Source organism: Morus notabilis, unplaced genomic scaffold (assembly GCF_000414095.1).
Source record: "Morus notabilis unplaced genomic scaffold, ASM41409v2 Scaffold135, whole genome shotgun sequence".
NCBI lineage: Eukaryota > Viridiplantae > Streptophyta > Magnoliopsida > Rosales > Moraceae > Morus > Morus notabilis.
In genome coordinates, this window is record NW_010367319.1 from 148,650 (window position 1) to 165,096 (window position 16,447).

Consider the following 16,447-nt stretch of genomic DNA (forward strand, 5'->3'; position numbering starts at 1 on the left):
TCGGTCCGCCCCACCCCACTCGTTCCATTCCACGCACGACACGTGGAAACTCTATTCTCTTCATCCAACCGAGATTCGACACGTGTCCCCTTATGCTGAATCCGAATTTCTTCTCCAAAAGTCAGAGTAAATTACCAGATTTCTTTCCCAAATCATATATTTAATTTCTCCTAATTTATGTGTAATTTTATTTTGTTTTCTTTTCTTTTGTAAATTTTCTATTTTTATTGTTTGTTTCCTTATTTGACAGGCAACCTCTGAACACTATAAATAGAGGGGTTAGCCTAAGGTTTTAGGAAGCTTTTAATATTCATTTTTTTGTTGTCTTGCTGTTAGTCTCATATTTTCTCTCTAGAACTTGTGAGAATGTTTTGCAAGTTAGGCTAGAGTTCTATTGGTGAGGTTAGAGATGAACTTGTGTTGAGTGATCCAATTCAAGTTTTTGATTCCTTGTGCTGTAAAGTTCAATATCTGAATGAATTAAATCTCATCTATCTTTCTTTTACTTTTTAAAATATTGTGTGCCAATTTTTATATAAGTTCAGTCACGCTTTTTTTATGTAATTCTGTCATGTATTGTTTTGTTATTCAAATTATTTTGCAAATTGTCTTTTACTGCAATATTGTCAAATTGATATATTGTCGATTTTGGATAACTTGTAATAATAATATTTCCAGAGTCAACTTAGAGATTTAATTTATTCGATCATTTTATTTTGTGAATCAAAACTTGAATTGGTGAACGAAGCATTAGAGATTCTCGACACCTTACCGTTTTTACTACTGAATTTCTTTCACACAAATCTTCTCTCCTTTTTATTTGCAACAAAAATCTCAAAAACTCTTCTTTTTCTTTAATTCACTTGTTATTTATTTTTCTCTAACGCTCTTATTCTGTTAATCTTTCTTGTTATTTTGTTATCTCTATGGATACGACCGCCCTTCTATGTTACAATTGACCGCTTGTGAACATCACTTTTGAGCGTTAATTAAATTTTAACGCCGTTACCGGAGAGGTGCTACTAATAAGATTGATCAATAGATTTTTGAACTAAATAAGTAAGTATACATTTATTATTATTATTATTATTATTATTAATCCATTCTTTCTTATCATTTATTTCCAACCAAAAAAAAAAAAGTGGCTGCAAGTTTACGTGACTTTAACGTGGCAGCAAGTTAACGTAAATTCGAAGTTGCTGCATTTTCTTTTTTTCCTTTTACCGTCCCTTATTCAAAACCGAAAAAAAAAATCACCTTTTTCGTATTTGGGTACATTTCTGTAATAAAGTCACCTTGTTGTTTGGCCGTACGTGTCTCATTTTGTGAGTGCAATAGTAGTTTAGTTTGCTGCACCCTTTTGTTTTTCATTTCCCGTTCTTCTTTTTCTAACACAAAACAAAAACAAAAACAAAAATCTCACACTTTTATGATTTATTTTAATTATTAATTTTATTTTCCCTTTTAGTTTTAAAATTGATTGTGATTTGATTTTATAATCTTTTATTTTTGATAAATTAGGATTTTATTTTGTTTTCCATTTGTATATTTTAATTGTTGCCTAATTTAAATTTTCCTTTTATAGTTTTCATTAACGCATAGGATTGTAATTAGGATTGTAATTAATTGACTATTCTTAATCTAAGAATTTCATAATTTGGTAGATTTAGGCTTTTGACTTTAGGAATAGGTTCCATTAATTATATTACATTTCATAATTTATTCAATAAAATTTAATAATTGATTTTGAGGATAATTGTGTGGTTACGTGAAAAGTACAATCTGAGGGAGTTCTATCTGGGAAAGTTGATACTTAAGTGGGCCTCGCCCCACCAATCTTTCCTGGGAACGTTGCTCTGTCTAGGAGACTATTCATTGAGCCAAGAGCTATAGTCTTTCCTGGGAGCACTCTCGGTGGTTACAATTTACGTTATTATATAATTATTATCTTTTGTTTTGATTAAAAATAAAAATTAAAACAAAAAAATTAAAAAATTAAAAATTAAAAAAACCGTTTTGGGTGAATGCATCGGTATAGAGACGAGCTAGGGAGATTTGCTCAACGTCCAGACCTAGAAACCTCTAGTGAAATTCTATCTGACTCGTCTTCTACGCCTCCATCTTCACACTCGTCGTTGGATTTCGCATTTCAAAATCTATTCGCAATGGCACAACACGAGGAAGTTCAACAGAGGACGTTGCAAGATTACCTGCACCCAACGCGAACGGCCACCCCATCTTGCATCATGTTCCCACCGAATGCACCGCTTACGGATTTCAAGCCGGGCATGATTGTACTTCTCCCAACTTTTCACGGGTTAGAGAACGAGAAGTCATATGTACACATCCGGGAGTTTGAAGAGGTGGTGGCCACCTTCCACAGTCGTGTTGAGGACGCAAACACCGTCAGATTGAAATTTTTCCCTTTATCTCTAAAGAACAAGGCCAAAAGCTGGTTGTATTCTCTTAGGCCCAAGTCTATTGGTACGTGGGAAGAAATGACAACGACATTCTTCAACAAGTATTTTCCACACCATAAGACCAACAATTTGAAAGGACAGATCTCAAATTTTACTCAGAAGGAAAATGAAACTCTTTATCAAGCTTAGGAGCGTTTTAAAGATCTGTTAAATCTGTGTCCCCACCATGGATATAAAAGTTGGCGCCTCGTAAGCTATTTCTACGATGGACTCACAATCCGAGAGCGCCAATTTGCAATGGGGATTTTCTCCAAAAGGATCCTTATGAAGTTATCAAGTAACTGAATGAGTTAGCAGAGAAAGCTCATACTTGGACTGGACTGAGTGCTACTGAGAGCACCAGTAGGTCCCGACCAGTTGGAGTTTATCAATTAAGGGAAGAAGACAGCCTCAAGGCCCAAGTTAAAGCTTTGACGAAGCAAATCAAGGCCCTCAAAAGTAAAGATAGTCAAGGACCCCACATGGTGGCAAGGACAGAGGCACATGAGCCATGTTTCGTTTGTGGTGGAATGGGCCATCTAGCTCAGGATTGCCACACGTTAAGTGAAATGAGGGGGGTATACGAGGAGCAGTGTAATGCATTGGGCACATACAAGAAGCCTTATGAAACTTTCCCAGAAACTTACAATCTTGGTTGGAAAAACCACCCAAACTTCAGTTGGAGAGATCCAAACCAACATGCACAATCATCTAGAGGGCAATGGAGATCAGAGCAACAATCTCAACCACCAAGGACATATTTTGCGCCTCAGAATAACATGCAGCCGAAAGGAAATTCTCTAGAGGATACCCTAAAAGCTTCTATGGACGCGTAAAATAAAACGAATCAAAGGGTTGATTCGATGCTCACGCAGCTGGTGGAAGAGAACAAGGAAATAAAAAGTTAGATCACAAAGCTGACAGAAGCTTTAACCGTTCAGGAGCACGGTAAATTTCCATCACAAGCCCAGTCCAATTTGAGAGGACAACACATGGCTCAAACTTCCAACTCTGAAGGTCAAAATATCAAGGAAGTTATAGCCATCTCTACTCGAAGTGCTATGAATTTTGACACGCCATCAACAAGTACAACCACTTCAAGTAATGAAGAATCGGCTCAGGAGAAAGAAGAGCCAACAAAAATTTCGGTAAAGGTGCCTTTCCCCCAAGCTCTCCGACCTGCTGGGAAAGTGTTAGAAAATCAAAGTGAGATCCTAGAGCACTTGACACAATTGAAGATCAATCTTCCTTTACTACATGTGATCAAGCAAGTGCCGGCCTACGCCAAGGTTATCAAGGATCTGTGCACCATAAAGAGAGAGCACTATGTCAAGAAAACTACATTCTTGACAGAACAAGTAAGTGCGGTGATTGAACAGAAGACACCGCCGAAGTATAAAGATCCAGGTTGTCCCACCATTTCTTACCAGATCGGGACACATGAATTCAGCCAAGCGTTACTAGACCTAGGATCGAGTGTTAACCTCATGCCTTATTCGGTCTACTCGCAATTGGGTATTAGAGAGATTAAGCCCACATATGTAGTTCTGCAACTGGCCGATAGATCCATTAAGAGACCACGGGGAATAGTAAAAAACGTTCTGTTACAAATCGACAAGTTTTATTACCCTGTGGACTTTCTTGTCTTGGATACACAATCTGTGGTGAATATGGAGTCATCCATTCCCATCATTCTAGGAAGGCCTTTCCTTACCACAGCACATGCACTTATCAATTGTATGAATGGTCTCTTGAAGATATCTTTCGGGCATATGACCCTTGAGGTAAATATTTTTCATTTTCAAAAGCAACCACATGATGACAATGAATGTCACCAAACATTTATGATTGACACACTTGTCAAGGAGGAGGTTCTGCTGCAAAGCAACTCTGAAGATCTTGAAAATCTCCTCCAAAAATCTGAATCTGAGAGTTCCGGTCCTTGTGAGCTAGCTAACATTTTTGCTATTTTCAAAGAATCACATGATAGAGGAACAAAGTTTGGGCCACCGTGTTTTGAGGAGCTCCCGACAAAAAGAGAAAAACCAAAATCATCTACCGAGGAGGCTCCAAAAGTCAAGCTAGCCCAACTACCTGAGGGCTTAAAACTTGCGTTCTTGGGAGATGAAGGCACAATCCCAGTCATCATCTCATCTAAACTCGATGTGTTGCAAGAACAACGCTTGATCGACATGCTAAAAGAGCGCAATTCCAGGATCAAGGTAAAAATGAAAGTGGCTCATGACAAGCAGATCCTGAGGAAGAATTTCAAGCCGAATCAACGGGTTCATCTCTATCATTCCCGTTTGCATCTCCACCCCGGTAAGTTGAGGTCGCGGTGGACTGGCCCGTTCGTAGTAAAACGCGTTTTTCCCAATGGTGCTGTCAAGGTTGAGGACCCAACCGATGGGAGAATCTTCAAAGTAAATGGCCAGCGTCTAAAGAATTACTTAGAGCGGGTGAACCAGGTTGAAGAGATCATTCTCGACGACCTCGTTTACCAACCCTGAGTAGTTCGCTCACATCACCTGTACCATATTTTCATTTTCTGTTTTCTTTGTTTCTTTTTACATTTTTTTATGTGTGTTTTTAGAGAATCATATAAGGAAGCTCAAGCTGTGCTCATATGTGGAATGTTCATCGTCCAGGTGTTTTCTTTCTCTATATTTCCATAATTTTTGACACTGAGGACACTGTCTGATTTTGGTTGGGGGTGATGAGCATATTCATGCGTAAGAGTTATTTTTGTCATGTTGATATTTGGGGTAAAATTTTTACGAAGTTATCTGAGTATGATTTCAAAATGTTTAGTTTGGGTCGAGTTTTACTGTCTTGGTTACTAAGAAATGACTCCCAGAGTTTCTGTTTGCACGTGCTAAACCTTGTGGTAAGATGGATGTTAATGCATGTCAGCTGAGAAAATTCTCAAGCTTAAGTACTTGATTTTTGGTGAGTCAAGAGAGTAGAGAACACGACTTTTGAACCTTCATTGATCTTTTGAGCTGGTAAAATCACTGTTGGAACATTATTACATGGTTAGTGGTATGCTTGGTGCATATGCTTGAGGGATGGATTTTGGGTTAGATAAGAATGATCTTATGTAATAGAGCCTCATTTCTTATCTTTCAAAAAAAAAAAAACTGAGCAAGAGCAACATTTCACAGATCTTGTAGTTTGGTTGTAATCACATTTGATGATATATAGCTGTTTGTCAAAAGAACACCTTTCTACATTCACTTCATTATTGCAGGTTGTCTCTTGCCAAAAAAAAAAAGAAAAAAAAGTAATTTATTTTTCTTATGCATTTTTTTTGGCTCTTTATTCGTTTCTGTAAATTTCTGTTTGACCCGAATGAAATCCCAAAAGCCGGTTTGTGGTAAGAATGGTGGAATGTTTTAGTAGTTGATTAACCTATCTTTTGATCAATGTTCATTTGATTGTTTGTCCTAAATTTTACCTTCCTCACACTGAGCGTTGATTGTTCCATTTCTAACTTTATGAGAGAAAACCTTTGCACTCAAATATTTCTGACACCCGTGAGAATAATGGAGTTGAGACTTTTACTTGGTGAATTTTTCAAAGCTGCATGTGTTATGGTCAGTGGTAAGAAGGTTATGGTTTGGAGCGCAGACACACGACTCTAGAGTTATGACTGAAATAATCTTAATAGTATCTTTTGGCTTCTTACTAACAGTTTGTTTGAAATACTCAGGTCACTAAGCTAGTTGAGACTTAGATTTTCTTTGTGACATGATTTCTCTTGCGCTTGGATTGCTAGAGACTAGCAATAAGCTGGTTGGGGGTTGTGATAAGTGCATGAAAATGCACCCTAAATACTGCTTTTGATTTATATAATATTAAAATATTTAAGCTTTAATTAAAGAATTTCATTATTTTCATTCAGAATATTTTTCATTGGAATTTATCTAGTTATTGCTTAATTATTTGTAGATAAAAAACAGTGTAAAAAGCTACAAAAAATAAGCCATGAAAGCCATATTTTCAACCAAGCCAAGCCTTTCAGCCGAGCCGCACAAGCCAAAAAGAGAGAAGAGTCGTTTAAGCCATCAAGCCAACCCACGTGTGGGCCCCATCAGTCAGCGCAGAAATCCGCGCCCTTCCTCCTGCCGTCTCACGCCTCACGCGTCACCAGCACGCCAGTCCTCAGTGAGCACGTTTCTTCCACGCAGCCATCAGCGCGCGTCCAACGCTTTCCTCGTGTGGGTCCCGCACGACAGCGCCAGCCTGCCTTTCCTCTCAGCGTACGCCAGCTGTCCTTCTCTCTATCTGCGCCAGCACTCTCTTTCCACTCCGCGCACGACACGTGGCAACTCTATTCCCTTCATCCAACCGAGCTTCGACACGTGTCCCCTTATGTTGAATCTGAATTTCTTCCCCAAAAGTCAGAGCAAATTACCAGATTTCTTTCCCAAATCATATATTTAATTTCTCCTAATTTATGTGTAATTTTATTTTGTTTCTTTTTCTTTTGTAAATTTTCTATTTTTATTGTTTGTTTCCTTATTTGACAGGCAACCTCTAAACATTATAAATAGAGGGGTTAACCTAAGGTTTTAGGAAGCTTTTAATATTCAGTTTTTTCGTCTTGCTGTCAGTCTCTTATTTTCTCTCTAGAACTTGTGAGAATGTTTTGCAAGCTAGGCTAGAGTTCTCTTGGTGAGATTAGAGATGAACTTTTGTTGAGTGATCCAATTCAAGTTTTTGATTCCTTGTTCTGTAAAGTTCAATATCTGAATGAATTAAATCTCATCTATCTTTCTTTTACTTTTTAAAATATTGTGTGCCAATTTTTATATAAGTTCAGTCACGCTTTTCTTATGTAATTCTGTCATGCATTGTTTTGTTATTCAAATTATTTTGCAAATTGTCTTTTACTGCAATATTGTCAAATTGATATATTGTCGATTTTGGATAACTTGTAATAATAATATTTCCGGAGTCAACTTAGAGATTTAATTTATTCGATTATTTTATTTTGTGAATCAAAACTTGAATTGGTGAACGAAGCATTAGGGATTCTCGACACCTTACCATTTTTACTACTAAATTTCTTTCACACAAATCTTCTCTCCTTTTTATTTGCAATAAAAATCTCAAAAACTTTTCTTTTTCTTTAATTCACTTGTTATTTATTTTTCTCTAACGCTCTTATTCTATTAATTTTTCTTGTTATTTTGTTATCTCTCTGTGAATACGACCGCCTTTCTGTGCTATAATTGACCGCTTGTGAACATCATTTTTAGACGTTAATCATGAACCATATTAAATTTTACAGTGTTAGTGCAAACTATCGGTCCAACATCAAAGTAACAACATTGAACTTATGATCTAGATCAAAGTAATACTTTGCCTACGAACGTTATATGAACATATTCATAAACTCTAAGAACCGTGCAAAAAATAAGTAAGAAAAAAGGGGCACCAATCGCCACCCTGACCTCAACTCTAGTCCAACCCGAGTCTTGCCCGACTCTGATTATGACGCAATCTTAACTCTGGTCTATTCCGAACCTTAATGATTTGTGTTACTTTACTATTAGTGCTATAATATAAAATAATACGACAAAACACCCTACAAAAGTCAACCAAAAATTCCCTCTCTGTTTTACATAGTCCTCCATGACCATAATTTAGCAGAAGAACTTGCAGGAAAAATGGGAGGAGGCAAGTGATTGAATTATTTCATTGATTGGTGTTAAAGAACCAATATCAATATTCATTGATGAGACATGATATTTGTTTAGGAGTTTTTTATGGTACAACATTTGTATTAATAGTTGATGTCAGATTTAATTAAAATCACATCAAAATAATTAAAAAATATATAAAACTTGATAGCACATAACTTATACATCGAACAATTCAAAACATAATCATATTCTATTATATATTTTCAGTATTCCCATTTTTTTGTGACAGATTATTCCGATCGAAAATATATGTATCAATTTATTTTGCTTAAAATCACATCAAAATAATAATACTAATAAAAAGGTATATTGAAGAATTTTATATAAATCTAACGATTAGTTTCATTTTCATATTATACGTAAATAACATGTCTAAGAACGTTTGATGTAATGGTAACGAAGTGGTAGGGTGGGACTTTAGGGGAGATTGCTACTTCAATCTCACAGCATTGTCTAAAACAAATAATAGTAATAGATATAACATAGTCGATCTTAATGAAAACAATAATATTATTTCAATTATAATAATATTGTTATTATTTAAAATAAGAGATAATACTCAAAACTTTATAAAATTAGATTCAAAATATCCTCTGTAGCAATTAAATTTTTTAGAATACCATGATCACCCTCCCTTCTTAACCTTTAGTAAATGTAATTTAAAACATTATTAAACTAAAATATTAGATAAAATCAATCTTAAAGAATGAAAAATCTCAAAATAATTGAAGTATTTATTTAATTGGAATATTTATTTGAATATTTTTAAATTTTTACATCTAAAATAACATTTAATATAGATTCAAAACGGTATTTTAAAAAGTTTGATGGTTTTAAGGGTATTTTCAATGTGATTTTTTAAAACACAGAAGGTGTTTTAAACATCTACACAATAAAAAGACAAAAATATACTTAAACAAAATACGTGGCGTGTTCTAAATATGTTTCCTTTAGAATAATAAGCAAAAGCTTTAGAGAAATTTTTGATAACTTTCGTAAGTACAATTTTAATTATTTATTTGGTGGCCCACCATAACAATTTTCATATGGATAATTGTCACTAATGGTCCCTAACCTCTTCAGTATGTAATAGTTTAGTCCTATTTTTTAAAATTTTAGCAAAATGGTCATCAATGTCCTTAAATTGGTGCAATTAAGTCTTTTTCGTCTAAATCCGTCAAATTACTCACGTTAAAATCCGTGTGAGCCCTCACGTGACCCAATTACGAGGGTTATTTTCATAAAATCACGAGCAATATATTTGAAATATAATTTTTTTTAAAAGGCCAAGCAATATATCTGTAGGAAAAAAAACCCAAAACTGAAAACGATGAAGACAAAACAGATGAAAAAAAACAAAGATAAGCACTCTCTACAAAAATCAAATCCGATCTCCATTTTTAAAAAAAAAAATCAAGCTTGTTCTTTTGGACTAAAACTCAAAAAAAAATTTTGAACTTAAGTTACAACTTTATTCAAGTTCATGTTCTTTTGTAAAATTTGAGTTTCAACTTGAGTTTGAGCTCGAGTTTTAACTTAAGTTTAGGGCTAAAATCCAAGTTCAAGTTCCCCTTTCAACTCAAGTTCCTAAGGGGTTGTTCTTTTGCAACGAAACTCATAAAAAGTTTAAACTCGAGTTACAACTTTATTCAAGTTCATGTTTTTTTTGTAAAATTTGAGTTTGAACTCGAGTTTGGGGCTAAACTCAAGTTCAAGTTTCCCCTTCAACTCGAGTTCATAAACTCGAACTCAAGTTAATGAACAATATTTTTTCTATTCTTAAAAATGTCATAACTTTTTCGTTTTAATTCTGATTGAAATGATTTTTATTTTTTATGCATTCACAACGAAAACACGAATAAAACCCCACCCATATACCCTATTAAAATTTTTTATCATCATTAAGTTTTTATTAAATTACTATCTAAATACAAATTTAAGTTTTGACCTACTTAAACACAAACTCAAATAGATTCTCAATTCAAATCATAACTCAAATGGGCACATCCAAACACAAATTTAAATTACAACTTCAACTCAAGTTATAACTCAAACTCAACTCAAGATCATCACTCAAGTCACCCTAACTCAAAAATGTAAAAGAACGACCCCTAAGTGCTTGTTCTTTTGGAGTAAAACGCAAAAAGAGTTTGAACTCAAGTTACAACTTTTTTCAAGTTCATGTTCGTTTGTAAAATTTGAGTTTGAAGTTGAGTTTGGGGCTAAAATCTGAGTTCAAGTTTCTCCTTCAATTCAAGTTCTTAACCGCAAGCTCAAGTTAATGAATAATATTTTTTCTATTCTTAAAAACGTCATAATTTTTTCATTTTAATTCTGATTGAGATGATTTTTTTTTACTATACTCTCACAACGAAAAGATAAATAAAACCCCACTCATATACCCTATTAAAATTTTTCATCACCATTGAGTTTTTATTAAAATAATATATAAATACAAATTTAAGTTTTAACACACTCAAATAGATTCTCAATTCAAATCATAACTCAAATGTGTAAATCTAAACATAAACTCAAGTTATAACTTCAACTTAAAATTTACACTCAAGTCACCATAATTCAAAAATGCAACCGAACAAGTCTAACTCAAACTCAAGTTAACATTTTCGTTTTAATTTCTATTGAGATGATTTTTTTTCTATGCATTCACAACGAAAAAGTAAATAAAACCATACGAGTATGCCCTATTAAAATTTTCTATCATAATTGAGTTTTTCTTATAATACTATTTAAATATAAATTTAAGTTTTGACCCACTCAAACACAAACTTAAATAGATTCTTAATTCGAACTATAATTTAAATATGCACATCTAAATACAAACTCAAATTATAACTCCAATTTAAGTTATAAGTCAAATTCAACTTAAGATCTAAATTCAAGTCACCATAACTCAAAAATGCAACCGAGAGAGACTTTTCTACAACTTTTTTTCAAAAAAATAGAGAGAGAGAAGGAGAAAGAAGGAAGCAGAGAGTGAGAGAGTGTCGAGGCTGGTGGACTGGCGCGTCCCGGCCTATTGGCCGTCGCTCCTCGTCCAACGCGTCGTCGCCGGTCGATCTGCGTATTACTGGAGTTCATGCCGCTAGCGGAGGGAGCTCAGGGTTAGGTCAGAACTCGAGGGAGAGGTGCAAGAAAGATCGTTCTTTGCCGCCAATATGGGTGTCAACTGGTAGTCGTGGACCTCCTTCAGCGCCATCACCGCGTCATCGAATAGCTGCCATGCGCGGTATACATCGGAGTAGGCGCTGGAACCGACCCGTGGAGGCGAGAGAAATAATGTGGTGGCCGGTGGGTTTGCCATTTTTTTTGGAGGTAGTGGGCGAGGGGTTGAAAGAGATAGGGCTTTCGGGGATTGGATTTTGGTGGTGAGTGAGTTTCAAGATTCTGATGGGTAAATTGATTGGTTTGATGAGTGGTTTTGGTGATATTGTTCTTGGTTTGTGGTGTTTGAGAATTGTGTGATGGATTTTGCAGAAGAAGAACCCATGGAAAATGGCTTGGATTTGATAGTTTTTTAATCTACCTCTCTTTATGTGGGTTTTGTGATCTGTGTTTTTTGGGTTTGAATTTGAAATTGGTTCTACTCATCTTTCTTATAGATCAATGTGAACCTAGAAATTTTTATAGATCTGGTGAATATTGCAACTCTGTTTATTCTTTTTTCAATTTTGTGTTCAGTGTTTTTGTTTTTTTTTTTTTTTTTTTTTGGGGTTTTGGGTAGTTTAGGTTTTTTTTTTTTTTTTTTTTTTTTTTGTGAGGTTTTGAGTATGGGTGTAACTCGGTCAGGTAGGCTCAGGTTGGGCTTGAAATTTAGGCCCTCCGGATGAGGGAAATTTAGGCCGCAACATCCTCATTGGCCCACAAACTCGTAACCCTTTGGATTACCTCGGGTAGGCTCGATTTTACAGGTTGATCGGTTTGGTGGAAACAGGGGAAACAAAGAAAATCAAAGTGCAGTGCTCAACAACTCTTATGGCCCAAAAAAATTCCTAACCATTGTGAGCCCAAAACTAAAAATCTCAATTTTTCTCTAGACCCAGATGAGAGAACATACAAAAGATCCCAATAAACCAATATATATATATATATATATATATAAACTTATTTCTTTCCCCATAATTTTCCAGCAACTAAAAACGGTAACAAATAAAAACCCAAGAACAAAGACAGAAAAAGAATCAAACAATGTCACATTGAAAGCAAAGTAAGCACCTTCTGGGGGTGAACTAGAAAGGTGTAGCAGGAGAAGCACCACCGGAAAAACTCGCCATGGGCGTCTCCGTAGAGACTTGGCCTCTTCAGAAGGCTTTTTCTTCTTCTCTGGTTCGTCTTGAATTACCATACAATAACAGAGATTCTGATAATTAATAATTAATAATAAAAAAAGAAAGAATATTTGTTGATTATTTGGATGTGGATGCGACCAAAATCCATCAACCAAACGCGTTTACTTTGCGATGTTCAGAAGAAAAAGAAGTGACGAGGGACAGGCGATAGACAACGATTGTGAGAAGAAGAAGAGGAACAGAGTGTCGGAGATTGAGAATTGAGAAAAAAACTGAGAACTGAGAAGCGAGAAATAAGGCGGCGGCGAGGGAGTGAGAAGTGAGAGAGAACTGAGAAATGAAAGACTGAAAGTGAAAGTGATTAGGGATTTAGGGATTTTTTTTAACACCCTCCATCTTCACACGGTCGGGTCGGGGTATATCGGGTCACATGACGCCCGCCCCGCCTCCCAACCCGCACAGTGCGGGTTGGGGATATTTTAATTTGAAAAAAAAAATAATAATAAAAACCATGATTTCGGGTAAGGTAGGGCGGGTTAATCGGGTTTCGGACCGAAATCTTAGTTTCGAGGGTAGTTTTTGTCTTTTGAATTTAAAAAAGAGGCACGTGATAGTCACATTTTAAATTTTGTTATAAATTTAATGGATTTAAATAAAAAGATTTAATTGCACTAATTTAATGATATTTAAAATTATTTTGTTAAAATTAAAAGAATAAAGACTAAATTAAAGAAGCAGCCGTGTCAATTATCTTTTTTTTTCTTTTTCTTTCCTTTATTTTGTTTTTTTTTTTTTTTTTTTTTTTTTTTTTTTTTTTTTTTTTTTTTTTTTTTAAGAAAAACTACTGATAATACTACACGTGAGAAAGTGACGATGGTCAGAAAAGGAATTGGACCCGGCATCTAGTTGGTGCTTCCAGGTAGATTCGTTTCTCTCCGTTTTTCCTCTTCATATTTCCGCAACCTGCCCCTTTCTCTCCTCTAATTAACCATTTCTGAGAAACCAAAATTTCCTCAGAACAAACCAAAAAAACAAAAAGAAACAACGCATCATTACAATGACAGCTTCATGTTGCGAAAACTCCGTGGACAGGTAAAACTGGTCTTTTTTTTCCCCCCAGATTGATTGAATATTTAATCTGGGTTCTTCTTATTTCTCTATTTTCTATCCTTAAATTAAGTTATGAAAACCGGAAAAACATGCACTGCCTTTTTTTTTTTTTTTTTTTTTTTTGCAATGCGGTTTCGAATTTGATAATCGTCATCGTCGAATGGATTCATATCGTACTTGACTATCCTCGTGCGAATATTTTGCGTTTATTTATGTTTAGTCCTTTTGCATGTTATCGCCGAGACAGATAATAGAATATCCCAGTTTTTTTTATTTCAATTATATTTGTGGATTTAAATATTTTTCGTGTCCTCTTTTTGTTGAGAAATGTTTGAACTTTGAAGCTCTGTTTTGTGTTTAAAAGATATGTTTTATTTGATGAATTACGCTCCTACATCTTGATACTGTTATGCAATAATATATAAATATATATATTATGTAGTTATGTCGTTTGTTTGTTCTGTAAATTGCAAAGAAAGCCACATGATAAAGAAATTCTCTCTGTAAGTTCTAGAAGAATGCGTAAGATAATGGGGACAACGTTCTGATTCTTATGAAGAAGCTACGTCTTCATCAGAGAAAAAATTTTAGTGGGTGAATAAGCAATGTTATCCTCGATAGTGGGCATATCTGTAATTTTATTCTTTTTAAAAGTGGGTCTTTGTCTGTAATTATTGACTTGTCTGAATTATGTTACATTTTCGAAATTGGTAATTCTGTCAGTTGTGCTGTAAATAATGTAATTTGTTAGAAGACTAGTTTAAATAATGTAACATATTTAGAAGAGGAAAAAACGTAGAAATTTGTAGTTATGCCTGTTGTGCTGTAAATAATGTAATTTGTTAGAACTTAGAAGAGTTGTATTAAAACAAGAGAGGAAATTGATTTTAAGGAGCAGACTAGTCTCTTGTCTTCTTTATGACAAAAACATCTCAATTCTTTCTTCATAAACTCATATAGAGCTTTTAAGAATAATTGTCCCTAATTTATAAATCCATATTGTCTCCCAATAAAACTTGTGGAGTTGAGGTTGGCCAGAATAATTTCTTTTTGTTCATAACTTCACTAGAATTCTTCTGTCTAATTGCTCTTTTTTTTCTTTTTTTTTCCCCTTCTGTTTTAACAGCAAAAGTTCACTCTCTGGACTAGCTCCACTTGAAGGGATACTATTCGACGTTGATGGAACTTTATGTGATTCAGATCCGCTTCACCACTACGCTTTCCGTGAAATGCTTCAAGAGGTAAACTTAAAGAGGATTTGCTTTACTAGCTTACACTCAATAACGCTTTATCTTATTCTGGTTGATAACTTTCTACTATGATCTACATTGATCTCCATCCCCATATTGCCGATGTTCTTTGTTGCAATTTTGTTATGTAACATGAGATTCATAATTCGTCTATGACCTCGAATCTGTGAACAATAATGAAATTTGCCTCAAAATATTAGAATCAGATATTTTTGCGTTGATTTCAAGTGTTGCGAAACATCAATTATACTTCATTAACAGGAATCTGGTATACTTAACAGATAGGTTTCAACGGAGGAGTTCCCATTGATGAGGATTTCTTCATTGAGAATATTGCTGGCAAACATAATGATGATATTGCCAGGGCTCTCTTCCCTGATGATTTCCAACGAGGTTTAAAGTTCACAGATGACAAAGAAGCCATGTTTCGTCGGTAAATTCTGCACCCTCGCTTCCTGTAATTTCTTTCAAATTCCATACTAAGTAGCATCTTCCAACCAGACTCGCTGCAGAACAATTGAAGCCTCTGGATGGTCTTTATAAACTGAAGAAATGGGTCGAAGATCGTGGGCTGAAGCGTGCTGCTGTTACAAACGCTCCAAGGCCAAATGCTGAACTCATGATCTCGCGTCTCGGGCTGTCGGATTTTTTCGATGCTGTAATTATTGGAAGCGAATGTGATCATGCCAAGCCGCACCCGGATCCCTACTTGAAGGCTCTGGATATCCTCAAGGCATCTAAGGATCACACTTTTATATTTGAGGTCTGCCCTCTTCTCAGTTCACAAATCTTTCAGTGATTCAAGTTTATGCAAACTTCTCATGATATTTGCTCTTTTCCTGTTTTGCCAGGATTCGGTCTCGGGGATAAAAGCTGGAGTCGCAGCTGGAATGCAAGTTGTTGGTATAGCGACCAGAAATCCGGAACATTTGCTGATGCAAGCGAAGCCCGCATTTCTTATAAAAGATTATGCTGATCCAAAATTGTGGGAGGCGCTGGAAGAGCTTGACAGGAAGGAGGGTAAGGCTTCAAATGGAGCTTAAAATCCCATTTATTGGGGAGGAAAAAAGATCATAGACTTCTGTGGGGAACTTTCATTTAAATAATTCTTTGAGGAATCTTTTGGTCCTCACGCTGTAGTAGTCATTTAACTGAGATATGTAATAATTCTCCTACAAGTTATCAAGTTATGGTGGCTGAAATAGCAACGTATAGATCATATAGCATATTAATCAAAATAATGTGCTTCATAATTTGATAAGCACTCTAAATAAATACTATTTTAAGAAATTTGAATACACTACTACAGCTGAGTGATCGAAATTATTCATGAAACTCAAATGATAAATTATAAATACGTTTTATACGACAGAAAAAAAAAAAAAAAAAAAAGACAAAAAAAGAAACGTATTTCAATATTCTTTTAAAGGATAACATTGATTTCTGCACCTTATTAGACCTCTCTTTTCAAATCTCGTCTCAACTTTCTTCCATGCCTGTTCTCTCAGGTCAATTCAGTAAGGTCTCCCATTAACCGAAGGTAAAACTGACTGCTAAAACATGTCGTTTGAAAACTGTAAAAGCACAATAATATGTGATTTTAGAATATA

General features: G+C 35.0%; 2 protein-coding genes and 1 non-coding gene across 3 annotated transcripts; 2 read left to right on the top strand and 1 right to left on the bottom strand.

Moving 5' to 3' along the window:
- Positions 1–2,546: 2,546 nt before the first annotated feature.
- On the bottom strand, positions 2,547–2,653 carry LOC112094313. The gene has a single exon (XR_002903473.1). It is a non-coding gene; the product is annotated as a small nucleolar RNA R71 (small nucleolar RNA).
- Positions 2,654–3,451: 798 nt separating this feature from the next.
- On the top strand, positions 3,452–4,969 carry LOC112094306. Its single transcript, XM_024174873.1, has one exon. The coding sequence runs from the start codon at positions 3,452–3,454 to the stop codon at positions 4,967–4,969; it is 1,518 nt and encodes a 505-aa protein (XP_024030641.1).
- Positions 4,970–13,393: 8,424 nt separating this feature from the next.
- Positions 13,394–16,112, top strand: LOC21406108 (haloacid dehalogenase-like hydrolase domain-containing protein Sgpp). Its single transcript, XM_010112207.2, has 5 exons — positions 13,394–13,569; positions 14,714–14,828; positions 15,119–15,270; positions 15,339–15,600; positions 15,689–16,112. Exons 1-5 carry the CDS (start codon positions 13,535–13,537, stop codon positions 15,878–15,880), a joined length of 756 nt encoding a protein of 251 aa, XP_010110509.1. The 5' UTR covers positions 13,394–13,534; the 3' UTR covers positions 15,881–16,112.
- The last annotated feature ends 335 nt before the right edge of the window (positions 16,113–16,447 follow it).